The sequence below is a fragment of the Dunckerocampus dactyliophorus genome, chromosome 10 (genome assembly GCF_027744805.1).
Source record: "Dunckerocampus dactyliophorus isolate RoL2022-P2 chromosome 10, RoL_Ddac_1.1, whole genome shotgun sequence".
NCBI lineage: Eukaryota > Metazoa > Chordata > Actinopteri > Syngnathiformes > Syngnathidae > Dunckerocampus > Dunckerocampus dactyliophorus.
The window spans coordinates 31,367,988-31,391,413 of record NC_072828.1 but is presented as its reverse complement, the minus strand read 5'-3'; the positions used below and the strand labels follow the sequence as shown (position 1 = coordinate 31,391,413).

Sequence of the window (23,426 nt, the reverse complement as noted above, 5' to 3'; positions counted from 1 at the left end):
GCTAGCTGCTAGCCGGCTAGCGACTAGCTTCAGCTCTCAATGCCTCACATGAGGATTGAGGATGGTGGGCAAAATTCCCCCAAAAAGTGCGCTTTTCCTTGAAGGTGACTACAGGCCTGCATGGTGACGTATGCCATGTAGCGCACATACGGCAAATACTCGCAGCTCTGAATGGTGCCGGTGTCCCATTAGCCTTGCAAGCCAGGCATTAGGAGGAGGAGCAATCAACACACATCACCCACCCTTTTGTGCGACCGTCTTTAACATGATGTGCGTTTAGGAGCCGCTAAGGGCTCCCGTTTCGTGCTTCAAGGACGCTTCCAGCAGAGGGTTTGTGCCTTTCTGTTGAGCAAATTTAATGGCCCGTCCGAGTCTCCAGTGAGCACCTGTGAGTCTCGCTGCTTTTCCTCCATTAGGACTCTCCTGGCTGCGCTACTTTCAAAGTCAATGGGCACCTGAAGGACTGTGATCACAAAGTTGACCGTAAGCAAACGAGAATCTATTTCACCTCTTTACGCTCTTATGTAACGTGTGCCATCAGCCAAGGATCGGCAGCGAGCGTGTTTCTTCATGCTCAGACGTGACGTACTGCACGAAGCTGCTTCTGCTGCGGAAGAACCAGAGACACCTTCCCAAAAGACTGAAACGTTGTAGTTGTACTTTTTCTACAATTGACACTTCCTGTTGATGTCGCGGCCACATGCTGTGTTTACCCCAATAGAACTTTTTTTCCCTTAAGAAAAGTCTGAAAAAGACAAATCCTGAATATTCAGATGTATAGCTAGCGAGTCCGAGCTTTTCTTCCTATCACTCACACTGACCTTTTCTTTCCGTCGCTCACGCAAACCAGCGGGTGACGGCAAGCAAGAGAGGCAGCTGTCAATCAAAGTGGCTTCAAGAGTTTGATACCAATTTTAAGATAATGATGATTCATCAAAGAAGAAACGTGTTTTTTTACCATCCAGTTGTTTTGCTGATTTTGGAAGTTGATGTGGTCTTAAAGAGATAGTTTAGTCTTCAGACAAAGAGGGTGATACTGGGGTCAATAAAGTCCCTACGGGTGTCTGTTGTTTGACTGTATTGCTTCATCCAGATCCCATATTTCCTTCCCGTCCATTCTCCACCGTACGGCCTCTGGAGTCTTAGGAGACGACCGCAGGCTCACCAAGTTACTGAGTATCCACACTGTGGAACAGACGTTGAATCACGGCTACGTGTGGAATCGCACCTTCAATAGCGTGTGACCTTTGTTACGCTTGTCATGGCTCAGGTGGACATTTTGTCCTGATGGCTCGGCTGCGTGGACGCGATGATGTTATTATGATGTTACTCATGGTGGCTTTTCCTGGTTGCTGTCCTTCCCGCCTTTGCTTGCAAGCGTGTTTGTGTCTGCCTCGCCGTGACCGTTTTTGAGCCACGTCACCGCCCACAATCGCACATCTTTGGTCGGAGACGGCCTGAGTCACACAGCGTATACCCACCTTGATAAGTGGTCTTCCCACAAGGTTTGTAAGGTTTTGTACGTGTTGTAAAACATTACATGTTTAGAGTTAAGGCACAGTACAGGCCAAATGTTTGGACGCACGCGTTGTCTTTACTTTCATGACTGTTTACATTTACATGCTAGGTTCAACCATGAATGAACATGTGGAATTTTGGACTGAACACAAACCTGTCAAATAACTCCAAATGTGTCAAAGTAGCCACCCGTTGCTTTTTTGGTCGCGCTGCAAAGCCTGGGTGTTCTCCTAATGAGCTTCATCAGGTGCCAGGAGTCACCTGAGATGCTTCCACTTCGCAGGTGCGCCTGGTGGAACGTCTTGCCTTATTCATGGGTCTGCGTTGTGTGCGTCCAGCCTTGGTCTGTACTCCAGTTGCTCATTACTGCCCATACATTGCGCCTATTGTAGTTAGCCTTCTGTCTAGCTTTGGTTCTGGCCAGAAGGCTAGTTCTGGCCCAATGAAGAGCCTCTTCCCTGCAGAGGTTCAGGGTACGAGCCACACTTGCACTGAACTTTGATGTGAAGTGGAGAGCCACAAAATATGACCCGAGTCGAGCGGCGTGAGTTTGGGAGTATTGACGAGAGTTCTTGCGTATGGTGCTGATGATGGCATACCATCCTCACATTTGATGGTCCTGGCTAAGCTTCTCCTGCCAGGGTGCCAACATCGCAACACACCATGAAGTCGCACATCTGATCTGCCAAAGCAAAATCACCGCCCCGCCATCGTAGTGGTGCTAAGCACGCTCATCACGGTCCTAAGTCAACACATTGTCCGTGACTCTGCCATCATCATCGTCTTGTGGATGTGGTGTCACTGCAGACAGACTCACACACGGTAGTGCTCCCATCTTCATACGATCAAGCCTTTCATGTAAGACGCCCTGGCTGACTTGTCCACCTGTCCTGACGCAAGTCATTGTTGATCTCACTGTTGTAGGGCAAAGACTCTAGAGCTGCAGATAGGACTGTTGCCATGGTCCTGAAGGAGATACCAAGTAAGGCGTCGTCAGAAGGGAAGCCCCTCCTCACAGTGACTACCAAGGTGGGCAGAACCGTTTCAGAACATCCCGCTGCCTCCTGTGTTGGTTGAGCAGACAGATGTCATAACCAGGCTTGTATTGCTACCCAATGCTAGAACACTTGCAGCTACACTGCCATGGGGGGCAAGGGTGGGACAAAGTATCCATTCCAGTATCGTGCACTGTTATCTCTCATGGCAGGGTATCGTCTGACATCATGACATCGTGTGATTTAAGTTTCACTATCCTCCTCTACCTCCATCTCGGGCTGCTCCGCTACTTATTTTGTCTCATGGAGACCACGGAGGACCACCAGCAACGATGACAAGCGTGCTCACAGCCACATTTTGGAAGACTGAACGTCCAAACACAAGCTGCTTCCTTAATGTGGACATTAGATCTTCTTTCCAAGTGAAGAAGAAATTCGGAATTGGAAATACAGCAGCGAGCTTTTCAGTGCACATGGATCCCAGTGATCCCTACGTGTGCAAGAAGAAGGCATCTGCAAGCTCCACCTCCATTTCTTCAGATTTGAATGATTTTAGATCCATTTTTATTAGCTTATATGATGGTATATTTTATTTTACAATTTATTTCTTTACTTATTCATTAGGGTGTCCCAAGTGCAGCTTACGGGTTTTGTTTTTTTGCAGCCTTCGAAATCAACTTAAACCAAAACAAAACAAAAAAAGCAAAAATGGGAAAATGGAGCACAAAGGTGCTGTTGCGTCTTGGCCCCGGGATGCGAGAGATGAAACCCAGTTGCAGTCCAAACGTGTATTTGTGTTGATGAAGGCTGCCGTGCAGCGCCAAGGACCCCAAAAGAGCAGGAACATGCTAAATGCTCCCACAAGGGGAGACGCGTGCACCTGAATTAAATACGGATAACTAAAATTAGCAGCGGGTGCGAGAGAACAGAAAAGCAAAGCAGGGAAACACAGGATGTGGCAGAAATGGAAGTACTACCAAAATAAGGGCATGAAACAGGAAGTAAGCCATATCAACCAAACAGTCACTCGTGTTAACTCCGGGATCGTGTAAAGATAAGATGAATTTGTTTTATTTTGGTACGAATGCAAATAACAGCAACGCGTAGTCGAGCTGTTCAGCTCCTGTTCAGGGAGCAGCAAGTCGGACTCAAAGCACCCAAACGGCAGCACAGCAACGGCAGTGAAAATCACTTTTAGCATTTACGCTTCAACGTCTGCGTGCGGCAATCACACACGTCACCATTTATTGTCTGCAAATGTTTCCAGCAGGGATTACCTGGGGGGGTCAATGCACATTTAATCTCACTAATCAAGTCTGCTAAACCTCCTCATTAACTTTTAACACATCATAAGGAGCTCACACACACACACACACACACACACACACACACACACACACCTGAACTCTTGGGTGCTTTGATCCGTGATTGCTTTGGTGAAGTGTGTGTGTGTGTGTGTGTGTGTGTGTGTGTGTCAGCCTGTCTGTCTGTCTGATTCAATAAGCGGAAGCATGCTTTATGTTGAACTGATTTCCTAATGCAACGTCTCATCTGATAAGCTGCTGTGCAACCATCGGGGGGGAGGCATCGGCGTATGGCGCAGCACACTTCCAAGCTGCCGAACGCACGTTAACGGCCCTTAAATTTTGTATTTGAAAAAAGCCATAATGGCAGTTTTGCTGTGATGTGTAGAAGGATGGAAAGGATGGATCATCAAGGGATGTTCCTCCAAAAATGACGTGTGGATGGACGCACTTAGCAGTCCAGGGGAACCCGCTTATGTCGCTAACCCGCCAGTGTCGAACAACTCACCGAGTCCCGGTCCATCGTGCGATGGATAAAAAGTGTCCGCTTAAGTCAATGTCAACATAAACATGGTTGACCGCTTTTGTCGACATTCATAAGGGTCCTTTTCATGGAAGTTGTTCTTTCTATGTCGCACGTGTCAGTACTGGCAACGTCAGCATCTTTGCTAGGCCGCAACATGACCACTACAGATCAACGGGTCACTGGGCTGAATAGAGATGTGCGAGTCATGAACAAGTCACTTGGCTGAATCGGGACTCACAAGCATTTTATTCTGCGTTAACTCCGTGAACTGCTACCGCTCGCTAAATTTAAACAAGAAAGCAGGCGCTAACTGTATGAATGTACTCGCCGTCACTAATGGTGCAGCTGACAAACACTCGAGTTTCACCGTTTTTCACTGACTCACAGGTGCTCGACGAAAACTTGAGTTTCATTGACTCACGGATACTCAACAAAAACTTGCATGTCACTTACTTGTGGGTGCTCGACAAAGACTCGAGTTTCACTGACTCACGGGTACTCGATAAAGACTCAAGTTTCACTGACTCATGAGTGCTCAAAGAAAACTCAGGTTTCACTGACCCATGGGTGTTCGACGAAAACTGAAGTTTCACCGACTCACAGAACTCAGCAGAACTCAACAAAACTCAACTCAACAAAAACTGGTGTGTCGCTCGAGACAAAGACTGAGTTGTCTTTATGTTCTTACTCCAGGTGGGCGATGTCAGCACCCATCAGCTAGTCCGGGGGGGCATTGAGATGAGCAGGTTCTGCTGTATATTTGACATATTTACTCAATAAATAGTACTTCTGTCTTTGGCCATTTGACCCCAAAGCCAGCGTGGAGTTGTGGAAGCGTCAGAGGGAAGCAGCTTAACAACTGATGTTTGAACCTGGGGAAGCAAGAACAACCAATCAGGTTGTTTGTGCTTCCACTTACCTTGCTCTTGCAAACCAAGTTTACCCTCGCACTTCTTAAAAAAACACACACACACACACAAACAACATCCGTTGATGCTTGCCAACGAGCAAAACAAGCGAGCGGTGATGGTGAAATTCTGCAGAGGCTGACGCTTGGTGTCACTTAGCGAGTGACGGAGGCTAAGTGACGGGCTGCGGCTGCTCACGCCACATGTCAGGTCAAGTCAGGTCTATTTGTGTATTTGTGTAGCGCTTCACTGCGTGGATCTCATTGGCTTTGACCGAGTCCCTCTGCTTGTATAGTACTTTATGTACAGTATGTATAATACTTTATTAATCCCACAGCGGGGAAATTGACTTGTTACAGCAGCAAGCAAGATACGCAAGTAAAGAATACATATTGACTACAACATGGTTCAGGTGGTGCAGGTGTTGTAGAGCCTGACAGCGGTCGGTATGAAGGACCTGTGGAACCTCTCCTTCTTACACCGTGGGTGTAACAGTCTGCTGCTGAAGGAGCTGCTAAGGGAACCCACAGTGTCATGTAGCGGGTGAGAGGTGTTGTCCATGATGGATGTCAGCTTAGCCAACATCCTTCTCTCCCCCACTTCCTCCACGGAGTCCAGAGGACCGTCCAGGACAGAGTTCGCTCTCCTGATCAGCCTATTGATCCTGCTCCTGTCCCTGTCCGTGCTGCCCCCTCTCCAGCAGCCCACAGCATAGAAGATGGCTGAGGCCACCACAGAGTGATAAAAGGTCCGTAAAAGAGTCCTGCACACACCAAAGGACCTCAGTCTCCTCAGCAGGTGGAGGCGACTCTGGCCCTTCTTGTAGAGGGCGTGGGTGTTGACGGACCAGTCCAGTTTGTTGTTAAGGTGAACACCCAGGAATTTGTAGCTGTCTACCAACTCTATGATCGCTCCCTGGATGTTCACCGGTGTGAAGTCAGATGTTTTCCTGTGGAAGTTAATGATCATCTCCTTTGTCTTGCTGGTGTTGAGTTGTAGCTGGTTAAGCTCACTCCAGCTGACAAAGTCCCTGATGACCGTCCTGTATTCCAGATCATTCCCCTCTGAAACACAACCCACAATGGCTGTGTCGTCAGAGAACTTCTGGATGTGACACTGTGTGGAGTTGTGTGTGAAGTCCGAGGTGTAGAGGGTGAAGAGGAAAGGGGAGAGCACCGTACCCTGAGGGGCACCTGTGCTGCAGAGTACCATGTCAGACAGACAGTGACGGAGCCTCACATACTGTGGTCTGTTGGTGAGGTAGTCTATAACCCATGCAGTCAGGTGTTGGTCTACTCCCACACTCTCCATCTTCACTCTGAGTAGTGACGGCTGGATGGTGTTAAAGGCACTGGAGAAGTCCAAAAACATGACCCTCACAGCGCTCCCGCTGTCCTCCAGGTGTAGCGGTGATCTGTGCAGCAGGTAGATCACTGCGTCGTCCACTCCACTTCGTCGTCCACTTGTAGGAAAACATGAAGCCATCCCAGCAGTCAGCTTTGGGCCATCTTCACCTTCAGATGTCTGCTGGGTAGGCCAAGCTGAGGAGCATTTGGCCTTTCTGCTTGACAAGCACCCAAACCAACACCAGCACACCTCAGTCCAACCTTCAGATGAAGAGCGCTCATTCTCATAGACTCCTACCCAAAAAGACAAAAGGTGCTTCAACAAAATTTGTTTTTTTCCCCGAGTGTGTCCGTGAGCGACAGGCAGACAAGCTGTGACTTGCCAGGGGAGAAGTCAGTGGGCATCTCCGTCTGCTTTGAATGTAGAAATCTCTAACCCCCGAGTGTAAAACCACACGTTTGTCAGACTTTTTCCTGAGGGGAAAAAATAGCAGCGGTCCTCATCAGGCGGCCCGCGGGCCACATCTGGCCCACCAAAGCTTTTCATTTGGCCCGCCAAACGGCACCCAATTATTGAAACCGTTGAGTCCAACTGCAGGAGTGCTCATTCTTCGTACGTCCTCCTTGCTACGCCGCAGGGCCAAGACAGCCATGACAGCCACTTGCTGTCATATTTTCAACACTGAATCCAACCAAATGTGTGCATTTTGAAGCAAGACCAGCAATTTTGTAATATAATAAGCCTCTGAATGTACTCTTTTTAATAACTTTGGAAAAATAAAGAAAATACTTCTTATCATTAATGTGACTTCTGGTGCTGCATGGTTTTGCACCGTACTCCTCGTCTTCTCTCTTTTCGCCATCTTCTTTGTCAGAAGGGTTGGCTCTGCGGAATTAGCTAGCTGACCATTTCATTCAAGGGGGGGCTTACTCCCTGCCATCTCACTGACCCGGCTAGGCTAGCACTTTATCCAATAATAATCAAGTGCTGGTGTATGACCCGGAGAATAATAAATGCAACGTGGCACAGAATGCTTCTCAGCGTTCACAGAACAGTAGTCCTAAATAGATGATAGAGACACCTTTAAATAGGCCAAGAGGCGTCTACAAAGGTCGCAGCAGCAGGTTTCTGGATCCCCGGCAGAGCCAAGGCATTTTCAGGCTGAGCAAACATCTGATAATTGATTCTCATGCTGGCTTTCTTTCCATTAAAAGCAAACACAGCAAGCAAAATAAGACAAACATGCAAAGTGCTCAACTCCCAGCTAAAGGATGAATGTTGCTAAACGCCAGACGAAGCCCAGGATGAAGAATATATCCAATGCAAGCTGAAGGTAAAACTATTCAACGTGATTCTGGCTAAAATATTGTCAGCACCTGCCTGCCTGGTACCATCCGCACCGAGCCTCCGGGTTTGATCCAAAAACTTTATGTAACATCTTCTGTCCCCCCCACCTCGGAAGCTCTGACAAGTTCACGCAGCTCCCTTGACAGCAACATCCTGCGATCTCCTGAGTAAAGCCCGGGCGACACAATTAGCGGAAGTTTTCCGTTACGTAATTGACTAGATCCCTCCTGAAAGCACTCGCAGGCGAAATGTCAAGGTGCTTTGCATGGAGGCGCTGGAGGAAAAGGACAAACTCCTTGCTCTCCACTGCTAATTGCTGCTGAGCCCTGCACTGCCTCGTTAAAACATTTCTATTTTATTGTAAAACCTCCTCCCCTTTCACAGCATTTGCAATAAAAGTGCCTGAACCCCCCCATTCTTCAATGGCCAGGTTTTAGCCCTGAATATGCCTCACACATGCACTTATCAAACACATTTACAGCACAAAATGTATAGGTGCACATCTACGTTGCATTCAAGGACCGCCGGGCAAAGTGCGAAATCTCAACACTTGAAAAAAAAAATCAGCGAAGCATAAAAGACAAAAATGGTGAGCTTTTTTTGAACACGGATGCTGTACATTTGACCTGTCTTACCATCACGTGTTTATAAACCAGAACCAAGCTATGGGCTGCTGTGGAAAAAGATTTTCAGAAAATAAAATAAAAATCACTTCTTTTTTTTTTTACAATTTTTTTTACAATTTTTGGACAATAATATCTGCATGTTGACTCATTTTTAGTGGCTGGGAACTGCTTTACAAGCCCTACACGGACTACTCTTAAGTTTATCTCGGTTAATTGGTTCCAGACTCGACCATGATGAATTTCCGCAAAATAGGATTCCTTATGTATAAATGAAATATTTTGATAGTAAGAGCCTTCTTCTAAATACACTTTTTAACGTGATTAGAGCCCTCTAGATGTGAAATAACACCCCTACACTCCTGTTACTTAATATAGTAAACATAATCAAAGAAAATAAGACACAGAATAGACTGACACATGTTGCATTGTGAAATGTAATGTTACACTCGGCTATCAGTGTAACATTACTGACACCCAGTGACCAGTATAGAATACTACATATCGTATTTGAATGCACCTTCTGCATGTCTTATTTTCTATTTTGCTTCATTTAGGTATTTTTATGCTTAATCTAAGCAAAAAATACACCAAATGTGCTTAAATATGCTTATTGTTTGACCAACAATAAATGGATTCAAGGATTGGTATACTGGTGATGGAGTGAAGCGTGGAATGTGGAGGGATTACTGTAGTGAGATACTGGATCTAGAGCTGGCCATCAAGATGCTCTCAGTCATTTTGTTGAAGAGTATAGCGAGGGAGATGGAAATGCCCACATGACGCTTCTGACAGCTGACCTTCAGTCAGTCACAACACAGCAAACATCACTCAGCGGGGAACGACAGCGGACACACGCAGAGAGACACGTTTATATTCCTGGAGACTAAAAGAGCCCCTCCGAGGTCGGCCGTCATTCCAGGCAATTTTCACAGCGACTAAAAGGGATAATAAAAAACATGGTTTAACGGCCGACAGTCCCGCTCACGCACGCTGAGAAGAAGACAAAAATGGGGATTCAATGACAGATTTCTCTGGTTTTTGAATACACGTTGCCCTCAGGCCACACGTGTTTACAGATGTGTGCACTTCATGAAAGGTTTAACAGCGTGGAAGTATGTGCAAAAGTATCGGAACTGTGACGCAGATGAACACGAGATCCCAATATGAGCATGAGCATTTGCATATTAGTAGCTTTTGATTTAGGGGTAAACATGGAGCCCGAGGCAGCGCCTGCAGCACCACACCGGAGGTGCTTGAACGCCACAGAAGCAGAGTGGATCATATATGGATGGAAGAAGCACACGCCGCCAGTTTCTGGCCACTAACTGATGCTGGGAAGCTCACATTGAGAGAACTGATGTCTCACATGGCACCCGCAGCCAGGAATCACAATACAGCGCATCCCTCGCCGTTCACCGCACTGCACATTTGCAGGGGTTTTTTGTCAAATCTGAACTTTTTTTCTGAAAATCGGACGTTTTTTTCCACAGACAATGCATCTCAATCACCAAAAGTCAGTAATCATTTCTAAATATGTGATAACACAAGTCAAATGTGCAGCATGCATGCACCGCTGTTGATCATACAGTAGTTGCTGTGAGACGCAAAAGGGAAAATACTAATATAAGGCATTCAGACGACGCATTCAAAGATGATGTCCACTATTCTACACCGTCCACAAATAAACAAGGAGCTCTCCCAATGCTAACATGTGAGAGTTCATATTATGTCTTATTTATGTCTTATTTTCTCTTATTATGTCTACTATATTGGGCAACAGGAGCGTAAAGGTGACCAAAAGGGGTGTTATTTCATGTTGAGGTCTCCAATAATGTTAAAAAGCATATTTAGAAGGTTTCAAACAGTTTTTGTATGTCTTATTTTGTTTTAATATGTCTACTATATTGGGTAATAGGAGTGTAAATAGGAGTGTTATCATGTCTAGAGATCTGTATAATGTTTAAAAGACATATTTAGAAGATGGTGAACAGGTTTTCTATGTCTTATATGTCTTATTTTCTCTTGTTATGTCTACTATATTGGGTAATAGGATTGTAACAGTGACTATAGGGGTGTTATTTCATGTCTAGAGTGCTATAATCATGTTAAAAAGCATATTTAGAAGGTTGTAAACAGGTTTTCTGTGCTCTAACTCTAAAATATCAACCAATTAACCACCATAAATGAGGGATTACTGTACGTTTTTTAAACATAATTTTCAAAATATCAAAGAAAGATTGAAAAGGTTCCACTCTAATTCTTTGGTGAGGGTTTAATTGCAGATTTGGGTATCTGGCTACTGAGCCTGATGAAGTAATCTTCCACGTAAATGCAATCTGAGTTTCACTTCTGTTTTGTTATTTTCTTATGACAAAGCTTCCTTGGAAAGATGCATCATTCCTTTCCAATTTTCAAATGACGCATCGTTAAGCTGGTAGACAGAAGACAGACGACGCTGAGTGCATCCGGAAGGCCTTCACAGCGCTTCAGTTGTTCCTCACATTGTGGGTTTTTTACAGCCTTATTCCCAAATGTCATTCATTCATTTTCATCCTCAAAATTCTTCCAAAACATCTCATCATGACAACATGCAAACGGCTTTTTTGAAATGTTTGTGAATGTTTTCAACAAATGAAAAAGAAGCTGTGCACCATCTGGGCTACGATTGCTGCCCAATGTGCTTCAACAAAGCGTCGGCTGTGAATGCTTTTATTTTCAAACTTTCTTGTTCATGTTGTCATTGTGGGGTGTCGTGTGTGGAATTTGGAGGAAAAAAATGCAATGTATTCCATTTTGAAATAAGGCTGTCCCATAACAAAATGACTTGCTGTGAATCCTTCTACACGGATGCCCTGTCAGCTTCCAAGGATTCCTTCCCTGCGGTGACTGTGTGTGTGTTGCAAAGATGGCTGACGGGGGCAAGCGTGCGACATCCGTATAAAGTCAAGTTTTTATTCTAACACAGCACAAACTCTAATTACCTGTGCTGGGTCATCTTTTTGCAGCGCAGCAAAATCTCTTTGGGAACACACTAACGACCCTTCTCTTGATATATTTACCGATTTTTCCCCCCCTGTGTTTTTAGCAGGGCAACAACATTGTGTATCATAAATACTGCACATCCACCAGCCCGCATCCTCTCCATCCTGACCTGCAGTGTAATTATGCATTGTGTGATGATGGCGTTTCATTAAAATTCTCTATGCAAATTCAGCCCGGGGGGGGGGGACAACAATAGCAAATGTCACGTTTCCTCCACAAGCTGACACCACTGCTTACCTCCTTCCTCCGGGACCAAGCTGGCTCGTACCTCATGCGATCACGGAGCACCGATTGGCCTCATGGAGCGTGGAAGCTTCACGGCGTATCGCAGCCGGGAACTGAAGTCCTGCTGGAGCAAAGCCAAGTGCTCGTCATGAAAAGGAAGATGTTGGGTGGTTGTTTTCCATCCTTCTTGAAGTGGACGGTAGAAACGCTTCTCCCCCCAGTAAATACTTGGACAGCTTCCAACGTTTACTTGGTATCGGATCAGTACCAAGTAAACGTTGGAATCAATCTAATGCCAATTCAATACAGGGCCAGTATCACCAACACTCATACCGATACTTTTTACTCGGACTGCTAGCAGGGGAAAGGTAAGAAAGCAAATGTTGGCATCGATCTGATACCAAGTATATACAGTGCCAGTATCACCGTAACATATACACTAGGTCCCCTACTAACGAACATCCGACGTGCGAACACTCGGAGATGCGAACACAAGCTGACTGGTTTATATTTTCATGTGTTTTGCCTTATAAGTACATATTGCTACTGTACATGCTTGACCAGCAGAGGGCACTGTGACACTGCTAATGGGACCAACAGGAGAGGAAGACGAGGAAGAGGAGAGAGGAAGCTAAGAGCTAAGAGTTGTATGATACAACCCGGACAGAGCGTGTGATTAAAGTTTATGAAGAGTTAATAGGCCTGCTTAATTCTACACCACCCACAGAACACTACCTCTTTTAGAAGAGTCTAACCACCACCACCATTTGTCCTTTTTTCAATATCTCCTCCTCCTCCACCACAACGACGTATGCTCGACCACACCTCTTCAAAGGTAAATAACATTTATCATTACGTATTATTATATCACTTTTATTATTGTTTTTTTCATGAATTATCCTGGTTTAATATTACTACTGCATCCAAACTCATATTTACATACATACACATATACTGTATATGTATACACGTACATGTAGTACCTATATCATTGCTAATATTACCTTTTCCCCTACTTAAGAACAATTCCACTTGTGAACGGTCGTCTGGAACCAATTGTGTTCGTTGGTTGGGGACTTAGTGTACTAATATTATTTACTTGTATCACTAGTAGGCGTAGGCAACACAGTATCGCAGTTGTTGGTATCAATATGATACCGAGTAAATACAGGGCCAGTGTTACCAATATCGATACCTTTCACTTTCACAGAGATACCAGTGCTTTTCACTAGGACTGCTTGTAAAAATGGACAATATTGCAAATGTTGGAATCTATCCGATACCAAGTAAACACAGGGCTAGTATCACCAGTAAAGATACCGATACTTTTTACTTGGACTGCTAGTAGGGATGGGCTGATCGATCCACTACCGGGTAGATACGGGGCCAGTATCGCGGATGAATGATTGAGTGATTTCTGCCTGGATGAGGATTTGAATCAGAAGAAAGACGACAAGATCATTTTGCAACTCCCTGATTTGTGTACGTTGTTGCCCTGTTTGTTGGGTCAGTGTTGCCGTATCGCTCCACACTTGAGAGGCGATGGAGGCCACAGCAGCTGCTGATGCACGTGCATCTCAGCAAACCTTAACTTCAGTTCTCAAAGTCCATTTTGAGTACGATGCGGTTTGAGTACACGCAGAGAAGCTAAGGTGTTTCCTTCTTCCAGCTGGTGGGGGAGCAACAAGAGAGCCGCCCTCTTCTGAGTCCGTCTATTGACGATTTCCTCTGCGAGACCAAATGCGATGGACTTTCCCGCCCAGTGACGTCCAACACAGCAGGTAGGACTTCCTCCTCCTAATAAGCCTGTCTCTCCCTCCCTTGCAACGTCCCTTCCAGTGTGCAACCACAGACTACAGGTTAGTGAGTGATTCCTTTAATTGTGCACAGAAATGAGCTAACATGTCAACACGAGCGGCAGCGGGGCCGTCTTGCTGCGATGTGTCATCTCCAAACGGGCCACCGACCGATTGCATTGAAGAAGCTCAGCCTCCTGCCTCCCAAACGCCTCATGTGGCTCCTTCGGGCCTGAAAGTCAGCAGTGCACGTAGAATGTACGGCACGTAAATGTGAATGTCCATGTAAAGCTTTCGTTTCACGAGGCGAGCAGAGATCCATCCTGTGATGCGGAACCGCCGTCTGGTGAAGTGGATTTAGGTGTGATCCTTTGTCAGCCTGTCACGCAGCGTGATGGACCCAAGGAGCAGTGAATAATGCTGAGCAGGAGTAAGCAAGCGTACAAAATCAATGCAGAATTTTAATTACGAGCTCAAATGTATGCAAATCCACAAGCGCTCGCTCTCTCGGATGGAGGGGTTTGTTCTCAAACGGTACCAAGTTGTGTTTCATGGGTCCAACTTAAATAGCACTCAGTACACTGCAGACGGCTGCCAAGGTGAAATATGGTGGGTCTGGGTTTGAATCCCAAAGAGAAATTAGGGATTGATAACGTGTTGGACAGGGCGCTAGGTGACTGACTCCACCTAAACAACCGTCATTGGCTGGCAGAGGCCCCACTCCATGGTGTCTTAACGACTGTCGTTTTGCACCACAAAGGAATTACACCCTTCATGCTGCTAACCTTTACGGGGTAAATACTGCCCATCCTGCACCATCTGGGAAGACCCACAAGGTATTACACGGTAATCCCTCATTTATTGGGGTCAATTGGTTGCAAGTGAATTTCTGTAAAGGAGGATTCCTTCTTTATAAATCAAATATTTTCATAGTTATTCTCATAGCGCATAGAAAAGCTGTTTACGTCCTTTTAAATGTGTTTTTTTAACAGTATTAGAGCCCTCCAGACATGAAATAACACCCCTATAGTCACCTTTACGCTCCTATTACCCAATATAGTAGACATCATGAGAGGAAATAAGACATAAATGAGACATAATAGAGACGCACACATGCTAGCATTGGGAGAGTTCCTTGTTTTCTTGTTTACTTCCTGCTGTTTGTTGTCTCATCAATGTAACATTACTGACACCTAGTGACCAGCATAGAATACTACATGGCATCAATCACGTCTTTGAATGCATCTTCTGAATGCCATATATTTGTATTTTTAGCTAATTTGTTAAATTTTTATGCTCTAGAATGCTTAATTTAAGACATGGGTGTCCAAAGTGTGGCCTGGGGGTCATTTGTGGCCCGTGGCTGTTTTTTTTAATTGGCCCTCGGCACATTCAAAAATACAGTCGTACCTCGCATAACGTAAACCTCCTTTTACGTAAACTCCACTGAACGGAAAGAATTGATGTAAAGTTTTTGCATCGTATTACGTAAGACATTCCATAGAACGTAAAGCGTCAAGTCGGTGCAAGTTCAGAAATTTGATTTGAATAGCTCACGCGACAGAGAGAGGGAAACATTTTCCATGACTAACAGAGTACACTTGGTGACGCCTTCTGACGCCTACGCTTTCATCTCATTGGCTGACTTATCCAGCGCGCACGTGAGTTTGTGTGAGAGACAGGCTTCTCCCTTCAACCTCCTTTCCTCATCGTAGTCGCCCTGAAACTAGTTCGCACACATTGAAATCTCTTCTTGAATATTTTGAAGTGCCAAAGGGGCGAGTTTGGGAAGATCTTGGAACGGATTAGGTTATTTACGTGTGTTTTACGCTTCGTACAACATAAAAACCCTATAACATAAACGTACTCCGAACGGATTATTTACGTTGTACTGTACAATTAAACAAGAAAACTAGAAAAAAGAAAGAGAAAAAAGGGAAAAAAGAGCAGTAATTTTAAAAGCATAAACACAAAATATTAAGAGAGTAAAGTCATAACATTAAAAAAAGAAATAGCACAAATCTGAAAAATTAAAGGAAAGAAAAGTTTCAAGCGAAAGTTTCTATTTTGGGAAAATTTGGTTGGGAAAAATTTACAACATTACCATAATAAAGTTAAAATATTATCAGAATAAAATCTGAATCTTCAGAAAGTTCAAAAATATTTGTAAAATAAAAAAAATGCAGTTTTTTTCTTGAAATATTGCGTTGGTTTAAAAGATTTCATTTCGCAGCCCTCAATGGAAGAAGTTTGGACACCCCTATTTAGGCAAAAAAGCCCTAAAATTTGCTTCAATATGCAAATATCATTTTGATTAATAGATTTTTAAAAACCATGATAGAGTGAAGGCGCAAAATTCAAAGCGAGAATGTGCTGGAGCCTATCCCGGATGATATTGATATTATTGATATTATTTGCCACAAGAAATGATTCCCAAGTCAGAAAAGACCTGAAAACAAGCCCATTTTCTTTAAGTCAACACCCTTTTATAAATCAAAACTACACCCCAACTGCCACATTTATTTGTTCAGTCTGAGGGCAACATAAAGACCTTCAAGGGGCAAACCCATCAGGCACGACATCAAAAATGGAGGTTTATAAATAAAAGTCCACCGTTGGAGCGCTTGTCTTGCCAGTCTCATTAGTTGATGCTCAAGGGCGTCGAAACATTTTGACAGAGCCGCTTTGTAACGAATGCTTTGTGTTTCTCTTTGATGCTAAAAACTCTTCAGGCAACCTTCCCCACGAGTGCGCCCCCCCTGGATTTGTAATTGCGCTTGTCATCTAAATAGCACAAGTCACGGGCGACGAGCGCACGCTCTGATTACGCCCCGATTTCAGTCAACAAACCCTCTCAGCTGGTTATCATGAAACGGCGGCGCGCCAATTATCTAGTCATCTTTCTGCCGCTTTGAGCTCTCGTTGTGCTGTGGAAACAGTCGGCGAGGGGGCGCGGGAATTTCAGCGAGATTGCACAAATGTTCCGTTGCAATAGTTGCCACCTACCGGACGGGCAGCAAAGAAAACGATGAAAGCAACCCTGCGAACGGGCAGTAAGTAGTAGGGGTTTACTTTTTCATGTCAAACATGTACCTTATAGCTAAATAGCGCTAAATAGTGCCAAGTTGTTGCTGTATATTAAGATGATTCATTGGCTTATGAGACAGCCCGTCCTGATAGCTTCATGGAAAAAACATTTTTAAAAACGACATCGTGGGAAAACGTGACCGTCTGTGATTGGTGCACTTTTTTTTACTATGTTGCCCGTCATCCACGATCCTTATGTGAGACATGAACACACGTCTTCTCTTTTCTGTGCCTTCTAAAGCTATAAAACAGGTAAAAAGAGGCAGTTCATTAATGCACGTAATGGGACACACCTGTTCCGCCTATGAAAACACCTCCAAGAAGCTCCAACAAGGTTTGGTGGTTTTCTATCATGCATGTAGTAACAGGTACATTCATCAGAACGTGGAATACTTGGAGTACTTTGGGAACTTCCTTCCTGGGTGCACTGATTTCACATAGCAACATAGAAAGGAACAGAAACACAGCAGCAGTGGCGGCAGCTCCAATACGTAGCGTTACCTTTGGCTAGTGTGTGGTGAAGCTAGTCGCTAGCCTGCTAGTAGCTAGCCGCTGTGGTGTGGCGAGGTGTCACTACGCTACTAAGGTAGTTCTTGGGTGTAACAATGTTGATAATGATAATAATAATAACAACAATGTGGTTCATATGCAGCTCACATGATGGAAATGGAGCCTTGTTGGCGCTTTTTGGAGGTTTTTTCAGAAGGCTTCATAGGCGGAATACATGAGTCCCATTATGTGTATTAGCTGCCTCTTTTTGTCTGTTTTTATCTTTACAACGCACAGAAACGAGAAAGGCTTATGTTCATGTCTCACATAAGGATGGAAAACGTTTTTTGGGGTTTTTTAAGTGCCGTTTTTCTTTAAAGAGCAAAAGAAATCCAGACTTACACAGCGTTAAAGCTACAAAAAAAGTGTCGTCTTCACAGTTCTGTCGTCAACGCTGGACCTGCTGGACCTGAGTGAGCCCAGCGAGCAGCGGAACAACAAGGAGAGGAGGAGTCCTCTTTCATCGCGGAGTGACAAGCTGAACAGTCCTCACAGGAAGAAGACGGCCGAGACGGAGCTGATCCACGTGGAGGTGGAACAGAGCGTGCAGACACCAGAGAGGGCGTCGCTGGACTCGGGTACGGACGCCGCGCAAACATTCCAATACGGAAGTAAGGATGTTTCAACTTTTAGTCCCAGAAATAAAGCATTCACTGGGAAGTCATTACTGCGGTGTCATGAATCATTCATGGCCGTGAGTGGAACACGAAAAGCTGATGTTTTTAGAGCGCTCACAGCACTAATTGTGGTTTTCCTGTCCTATCAGACCAGTAGTGTGGTAGCTGAGACGCTGATGATGAATCTTTGTGCAGTTATCGTTGGTTCACCGCTGGATAAATGGGAAGACCTGAACCCCAACCCGGAGAGGAACGGCAACCGCAAGTGGAAGTTGGAGAGACGGCGTTCTTCAAAGAACTCTTCCAGTGAATTTCTATGGTAAGGACGGACACGGACGCCCCCGCAAGCGGTCCTTGCGGGGGTGCTTGCGTTTCACCGAGCATCACTCAGGATTTAATGAATGAATAACGAACTAAATGGTCTTCTCACACGACACTAAAAACACAAAGTCACAGAACCGGGAAAGACTTCCAGGAAGCTGCTAACAGAGATGCAGACGGAACACGCGGGTCCAAGAGTCTAAGGGGAAACGAAGCAAAGACAACTAATGAACCCGCCAACAGCAGAAGCAGAGCTATAAATCATAGACGGGTGCTCCCGACTCCCGGCTGAATTTCCAGTCTGTCTTCTATTCTTCTTTTAGTGATATTGTCCGTTCGTAGTCCCTTTAGCCAAACGCCGCTGAACTGCCAGGACTGACAAGCTTGTGACATCACAATGATGTCTGGTTCTGGTTCTGGTTCTGGTTCTGGTTCTGGTTGTAGAGTTGTCATACAAAAAAAGCCAAAAGGTAAAGCAAACACCGTTTGAGTTCATCACTAGTGAGAAACTCCATTCCTTTTACTGACTTGAGCTTTTGCGAGTCACTCACTGAAGTGAATTGAGTTATCACTTCACTCGAGTCACCTGCGCAGAAACTCTCGCATGCGCAGTCATTTGCAGCTGTGATTCAGTGAAACTGTAGTCTTCCTCGAGTACCCGTGAGTTAGCGAAACTTGAGTCTTTGTCGAGTACCCGTGAGTCAATGAAACACGGAGTTACTCATCTGAGTCGGTGAAACTCAAGTCTTGGCCCAGTACTCAAGAGTGCGTGAAAACTGAGTCTTCAGTCATTACCCCTGAGTCAGTAAACCTCGAGTATTCGTCAAGCACCCGTGAGTTAGTGAAACTTGATTCTTTCCCAGTCTGTTAGTCAGCGAAATCGAGTCTTCGAGTCAATGAAACTGAAGTCTTCATCAAGTACTCAGAGTGGATGAAACTCGAGTCTTCGTTCATTACCTGTGAGTCAGTGAAAGTCAAGTTTTTGACAAGTACCTGTGAGTTTGTGAAACTCGAGTTTTCGTCAAGTTTCTGTGAGTCAGTGAAACTTGACTTTTCGTTAAGTACACATGGATTAGTGAAACTTGAGTCTTCGTTGCCAGTGAGTCAGCGAAACTCAAGTTTTTGTCGAGTACCCGTGAGTTAGTGAAACTTGAGCTTTTGTCGAGTCCCTGTGAGTTAGTGAAGTTAGTCTTCCTTGAGTACTCATGAGTCAATGAAACTGAAGTCTTCATCGAGTACTCGGAGTGGGTGAAACTCGAGTCTTCGTTTATTTCCCGTGTGTCAGTGAAACTCCCAACCCAAGAGCTCGTGGAACTCAAGTCTACGTCAAGTTTCTGTGACTCAGTCAAACTCAAGTTTTTGTCGCGTACCCGTGAGTCAGTCAAATCCATGTTTTTGTCAACCTGTGAGTCAGTGAAATTTGAGTCTTTGTCGAGTACCCGTGAGTTAGTGAAACCCGAGTCTTCGGCAACCCGTGAGTTCATGAAACTTGAGTTTTTGTCACGTCCCTGTGAGTTAGTGAAACCAGAGTCTCCCTGGAACACTCATGAGTCCGTGAAACTCTCAGGCTGAGCGAGTGAATCGTTTGACAAGGAGCAGATCTGTTGCTTTTCCCACATTGAGACAAGTGTGTGCAAGTACGAGTTCGAGCAGCAGTCGCACAGTTTGTCACACGTTAACCGCTTCCTGGTGGTGAGGAAAAGAGTACCTGTGATTCCTGAATCAGTAAAAAACCCGCCAGGTTTGAACGACTCGTTGTTGCTGCACTGTCGTACGTGAAGTTGCGTGCGACTTGTTGGGAAGATTGCGGTTGAATTCTGACTTGTGCGACCTGAGGGACAGTGGGCCTTCAGGGGTTCCACTGCAGGTGCATCTGACGTCAACCGCTTCCTCTCCACTTTAGGTCCATTGACTGTAAAACGCAATTGGAGCCGTCCAATAAGAACTGCGTGGAAGCAAACACCAAAGCGGAGCCGGAGTCGGCTCTAGCATCTCAAGTAAGTAGCGACCGTCACCGGGAGTCGGCAGCAATCAACATCCTATTCTGTATTCAGTGTTGAACTGGCAGACCATTAGAGCCCGTTAACACCCCCGACCGCATGTCGGTCCTTGAAGTCTGCCCCCTGCTGTGTGATTGTTTGTCCTAACAAGTCCAATTCTTCCATTTCAGCTCAACAGGCAGTATATTAGTGGAAGACATGTAAGCCTCCCTACGTGCATCCTTTCTTTTCACACGGAAAGACGTCAGCATTTGCACCGCCACAACAGCATCACGCACCACGTTGTCAAATTGGACTTCCAAAACGAGCGGCTTGTCTCCAAGCCTTTGGGGAAATCCAGATTGGTCCTTGGTGGTGCTACAAGGTCCAAATGTGAAGCGCTTTCTTGCTGGGTGGATGTCTGTGCAGGTCTGCATTAGGGGGTCTTATTTCTGATGCCATTATTCGATGAATAGCCTATGAATTATTAAGACGTCTTACTCCGAGCCCATTAGCGTTGATGCCAACGTGCGTCACCTTTTCAGCACCCCCGTTAATAATTCATTTAGGATTAAAGATAGCCGTCCCAGATGGAAACAAGCGCTCCTAAATTTGTTGTGTTCTGTAGAGCGGTCACCTCCTAGTTGGCATCCGGAATACGCACACGCACGCACACACACACACACACACACACACACACACACACACACACGCACACGCACACGCACACACACACACACACACACACACACACACACACGCACACACACACACACACACACACACACACACACACACCGGCTGCATGCAAACAACTGAGATGTGTTTTGCATGAAATTGACTTGCGAGCGAACAGCATAATAAGTCTATGGAAAAATCCACCCCCACAATAATCATGCGGCTTTAGAGCTCAACGAGCGTTTTCCAGGAGTCATTTCGTGCCCAAATCATCTCCGCTCGAGATGCTTTTGTGAGCTCTCGAATGCATGCTGTGTTCTGCACATGCTTTCTTCTAAGAGGCGTCTTATGTACGAGAGTAGCAGCTGCATTACGACTGCTAATATAGTTTATTGACACATTTAGGCCACTTGAACAGCCACTAATCTATTTTAATTATAGTTGGGAAAATAAACATTTGATCAGCAGGGGATCAAATATTTATTTTCAGAAGCGACTGTACTTGCTTCCTTTTTCTTCTTCGACTTGAAACTGGAATACGCAAGGGAAACTCATCCAGGCTGGACCGAGGGTGTCCAAAGTGCGGCCTGTGGCCTGTTTTAAAAAATAGAATTTAACATGAAAAGTTTAAAAAAAACCATCAGAAAAACAGCCGAAATGTTAAAAAAATCTGCAGTCATTTTATGAGAATGAAGTCAAAATTTGGAGAGAAGAAAGTTGCAATCTAACGAGAAAAAGTTAACGAGTTGTCATAATATAATAAAGTCATAAAGTCAAACATGATAAAGTCATAATATGATTATTAGTTTTTATTTATTTACAGGGTCAGTGCATATTAATAGACATGTCAACACGCAAAAATTAGCCAAAAAGCTATTTTTCATCTGTGGTCCTTCGTCCTAATCCCATTTACTAAAAGTATCTGTCAAATCTAACAATGGGACGCACTCAGCCAGTCTGCAGTCTGCAGTCTGTAGTCAGTGGTGGCTGTTCTGAGTGCCAATAAAGCATCTCTTTCACGGGGAATAAAGTAACAATACGATGAGAGGAAAGTAATAATAATAGGCTTTTCCACTTATCACCAACAGCTAAAACTAAAACTAAGTGTGGTGTTGAAAAGGGTGTGCTTAGGGATTTGGGGTGGATTTTTCAGTAGGAGACACAAACAAAATCCTGCAACACAAAAAAATGCATGGGAAAAGCCCACTCCTTATTCCAAAGGACGTCGCTAACTTTACTTCTTCAGTGTCTTGTGTTTGACCATGGCACACCTGAAAACCTTTAAAGGGTGTCTGACACGATTCAGCTTTGCTTAAACATGTTATATATTGTTAGTCATTTTGTTCGATATTGTTCCATTTTTGAAAGCGAACATAAATTGGCAAAAATGAGGTGATGGCGCCAGCCATGGCGAGCTAGCTCTCGCAGTTCTCAGCTAAAGCAGAGTAAACAAACGCTTGCGGAGGTAGACTTGGTTCCGTATATTTGTCATCAAAGTAGTAGTCGTGTTGTGTTGCTGCTGGATGTTCACAGTATCCCAGTGATACTGTAAGTTTGTTTCTTTTCAAAAAGAGGAAGGTTTAAGACGATATTGGACGACGCAAGTGCAGCGAACGAGAGACAGACGGACACCCGCCTCGAGTTTTGTTCTTTGCAGTGATCATTGAACTACTATGAAGGAACATCTTTCCAAGAAGCGTTGGGTGTAAAAGTACGCTATGAACGCATTTTAAAAAAGGACGCTATGTCGCCGGTACACAGGAAAAAAAACAAGACAAAGAAGAATGACCACTACATCAAAGTTAGCACGAGAGAGTCATGTCTTGTATCCATAATGTCTTCTATACGCTATTCCATGATAGCGACAAGGCTGCAAAGCATTCTACACGTTATATAAATATCTTTCCATATGTTTCCTGTGGGGGGTGCTGGCCGTCGCAAGTGAACATCCTCTGTCTCGTACGCCACCGTGTTTGTGATAGCACCCCGAGGACGCCACGTCTGGAAATGAGGCTGACGGGTGGCACCATGAACTATAAATGTCATTTTTGCAAATTTAGCGTTGGCATTCAAAAAAGGAACATTAGGAAACAACATAAAACATACTTAAGCATCATTAGCGCTCACGTAAAACTGCACGTTTGGGCTCAGCTGGTCTATTGGAAAGGTAACTCCAGGACGTTCCAGCCGTGAGGCCGTGGGTGCGTTGCAGGGCGTAGCGTTGCATGCAGGTGCCCAGGATGGGATGGTGTGGGGTCGGGGTCGGGGTTGGGGCAGAGAGAGGCTGGATGAGTCTAGCGTGGTGTTCAGATGAGGGTGGGGGTGAGCTGCTGACACGAGTGATTCCGCTGGCACCGCTAAGCATGTCAGAGACTTTGTTGAGGAGGAGATATTCACTCGTCCCTGAGAAAGCAGAGAAGGCTGACCCCTGCACACCCTCCCTGCCTGTCTCCCTCTGGCTGTGTGTGTGTGTGTGTGTGTGTGTGTGTGTGTGTGTGTGTGTGCTATGCTGTATGTGGATGATTAATGGCCTGTGCTTGTGCATATATATTAGCATGAAA

General features: G+C 45.1%; 1 protein-coding gene across 5 annotated transcripts in view; it reads left to right on the top strand.

Moving 5' to 3' along the window:
- pex5la (peroxisomal biogenesis factor 5-like a) overlaps positions 1 to 23,426 on the top strand; it is a 102,539-nt gene that overhangs the window by 49,678 nt on the left and 29,435 nt on the right. For 2 of the 5 annotated variants that reach the window (XM_054790036.1, XM_054790033.1), the window contains exons 2-6: positions 2,443 to 2,547; positions 13,508 to 13,619; positions 17,651 to 17,881; positions 18,083 to 18,206; positions 20,112 to 20,205. In XM_054790036.1, coding sequence (XP_054646011.1) covers positions 2,443 to 2,547; positions 13,508 to 13,619; positions 17,651 to 17,881; positions 18,083 to 18,206; positions 20,112 to 20,205 — 666 coding nt within the window. Of the gene's footprint in view, positions 1 to 2,442; positions 2,548 to 13,507; positions 13,620 to 17,650; positions 17,882 to 18,082; positions 18,207 to 20,111; positions 20,206 to 20,378; positions 20,409 to 23,426 lie in introns of all 5 variants that reach the window. The other 3 variants (XM_054790034.1, XM_054790032.1, XM_054790035.1) reach the window with 3 other exon arrangements.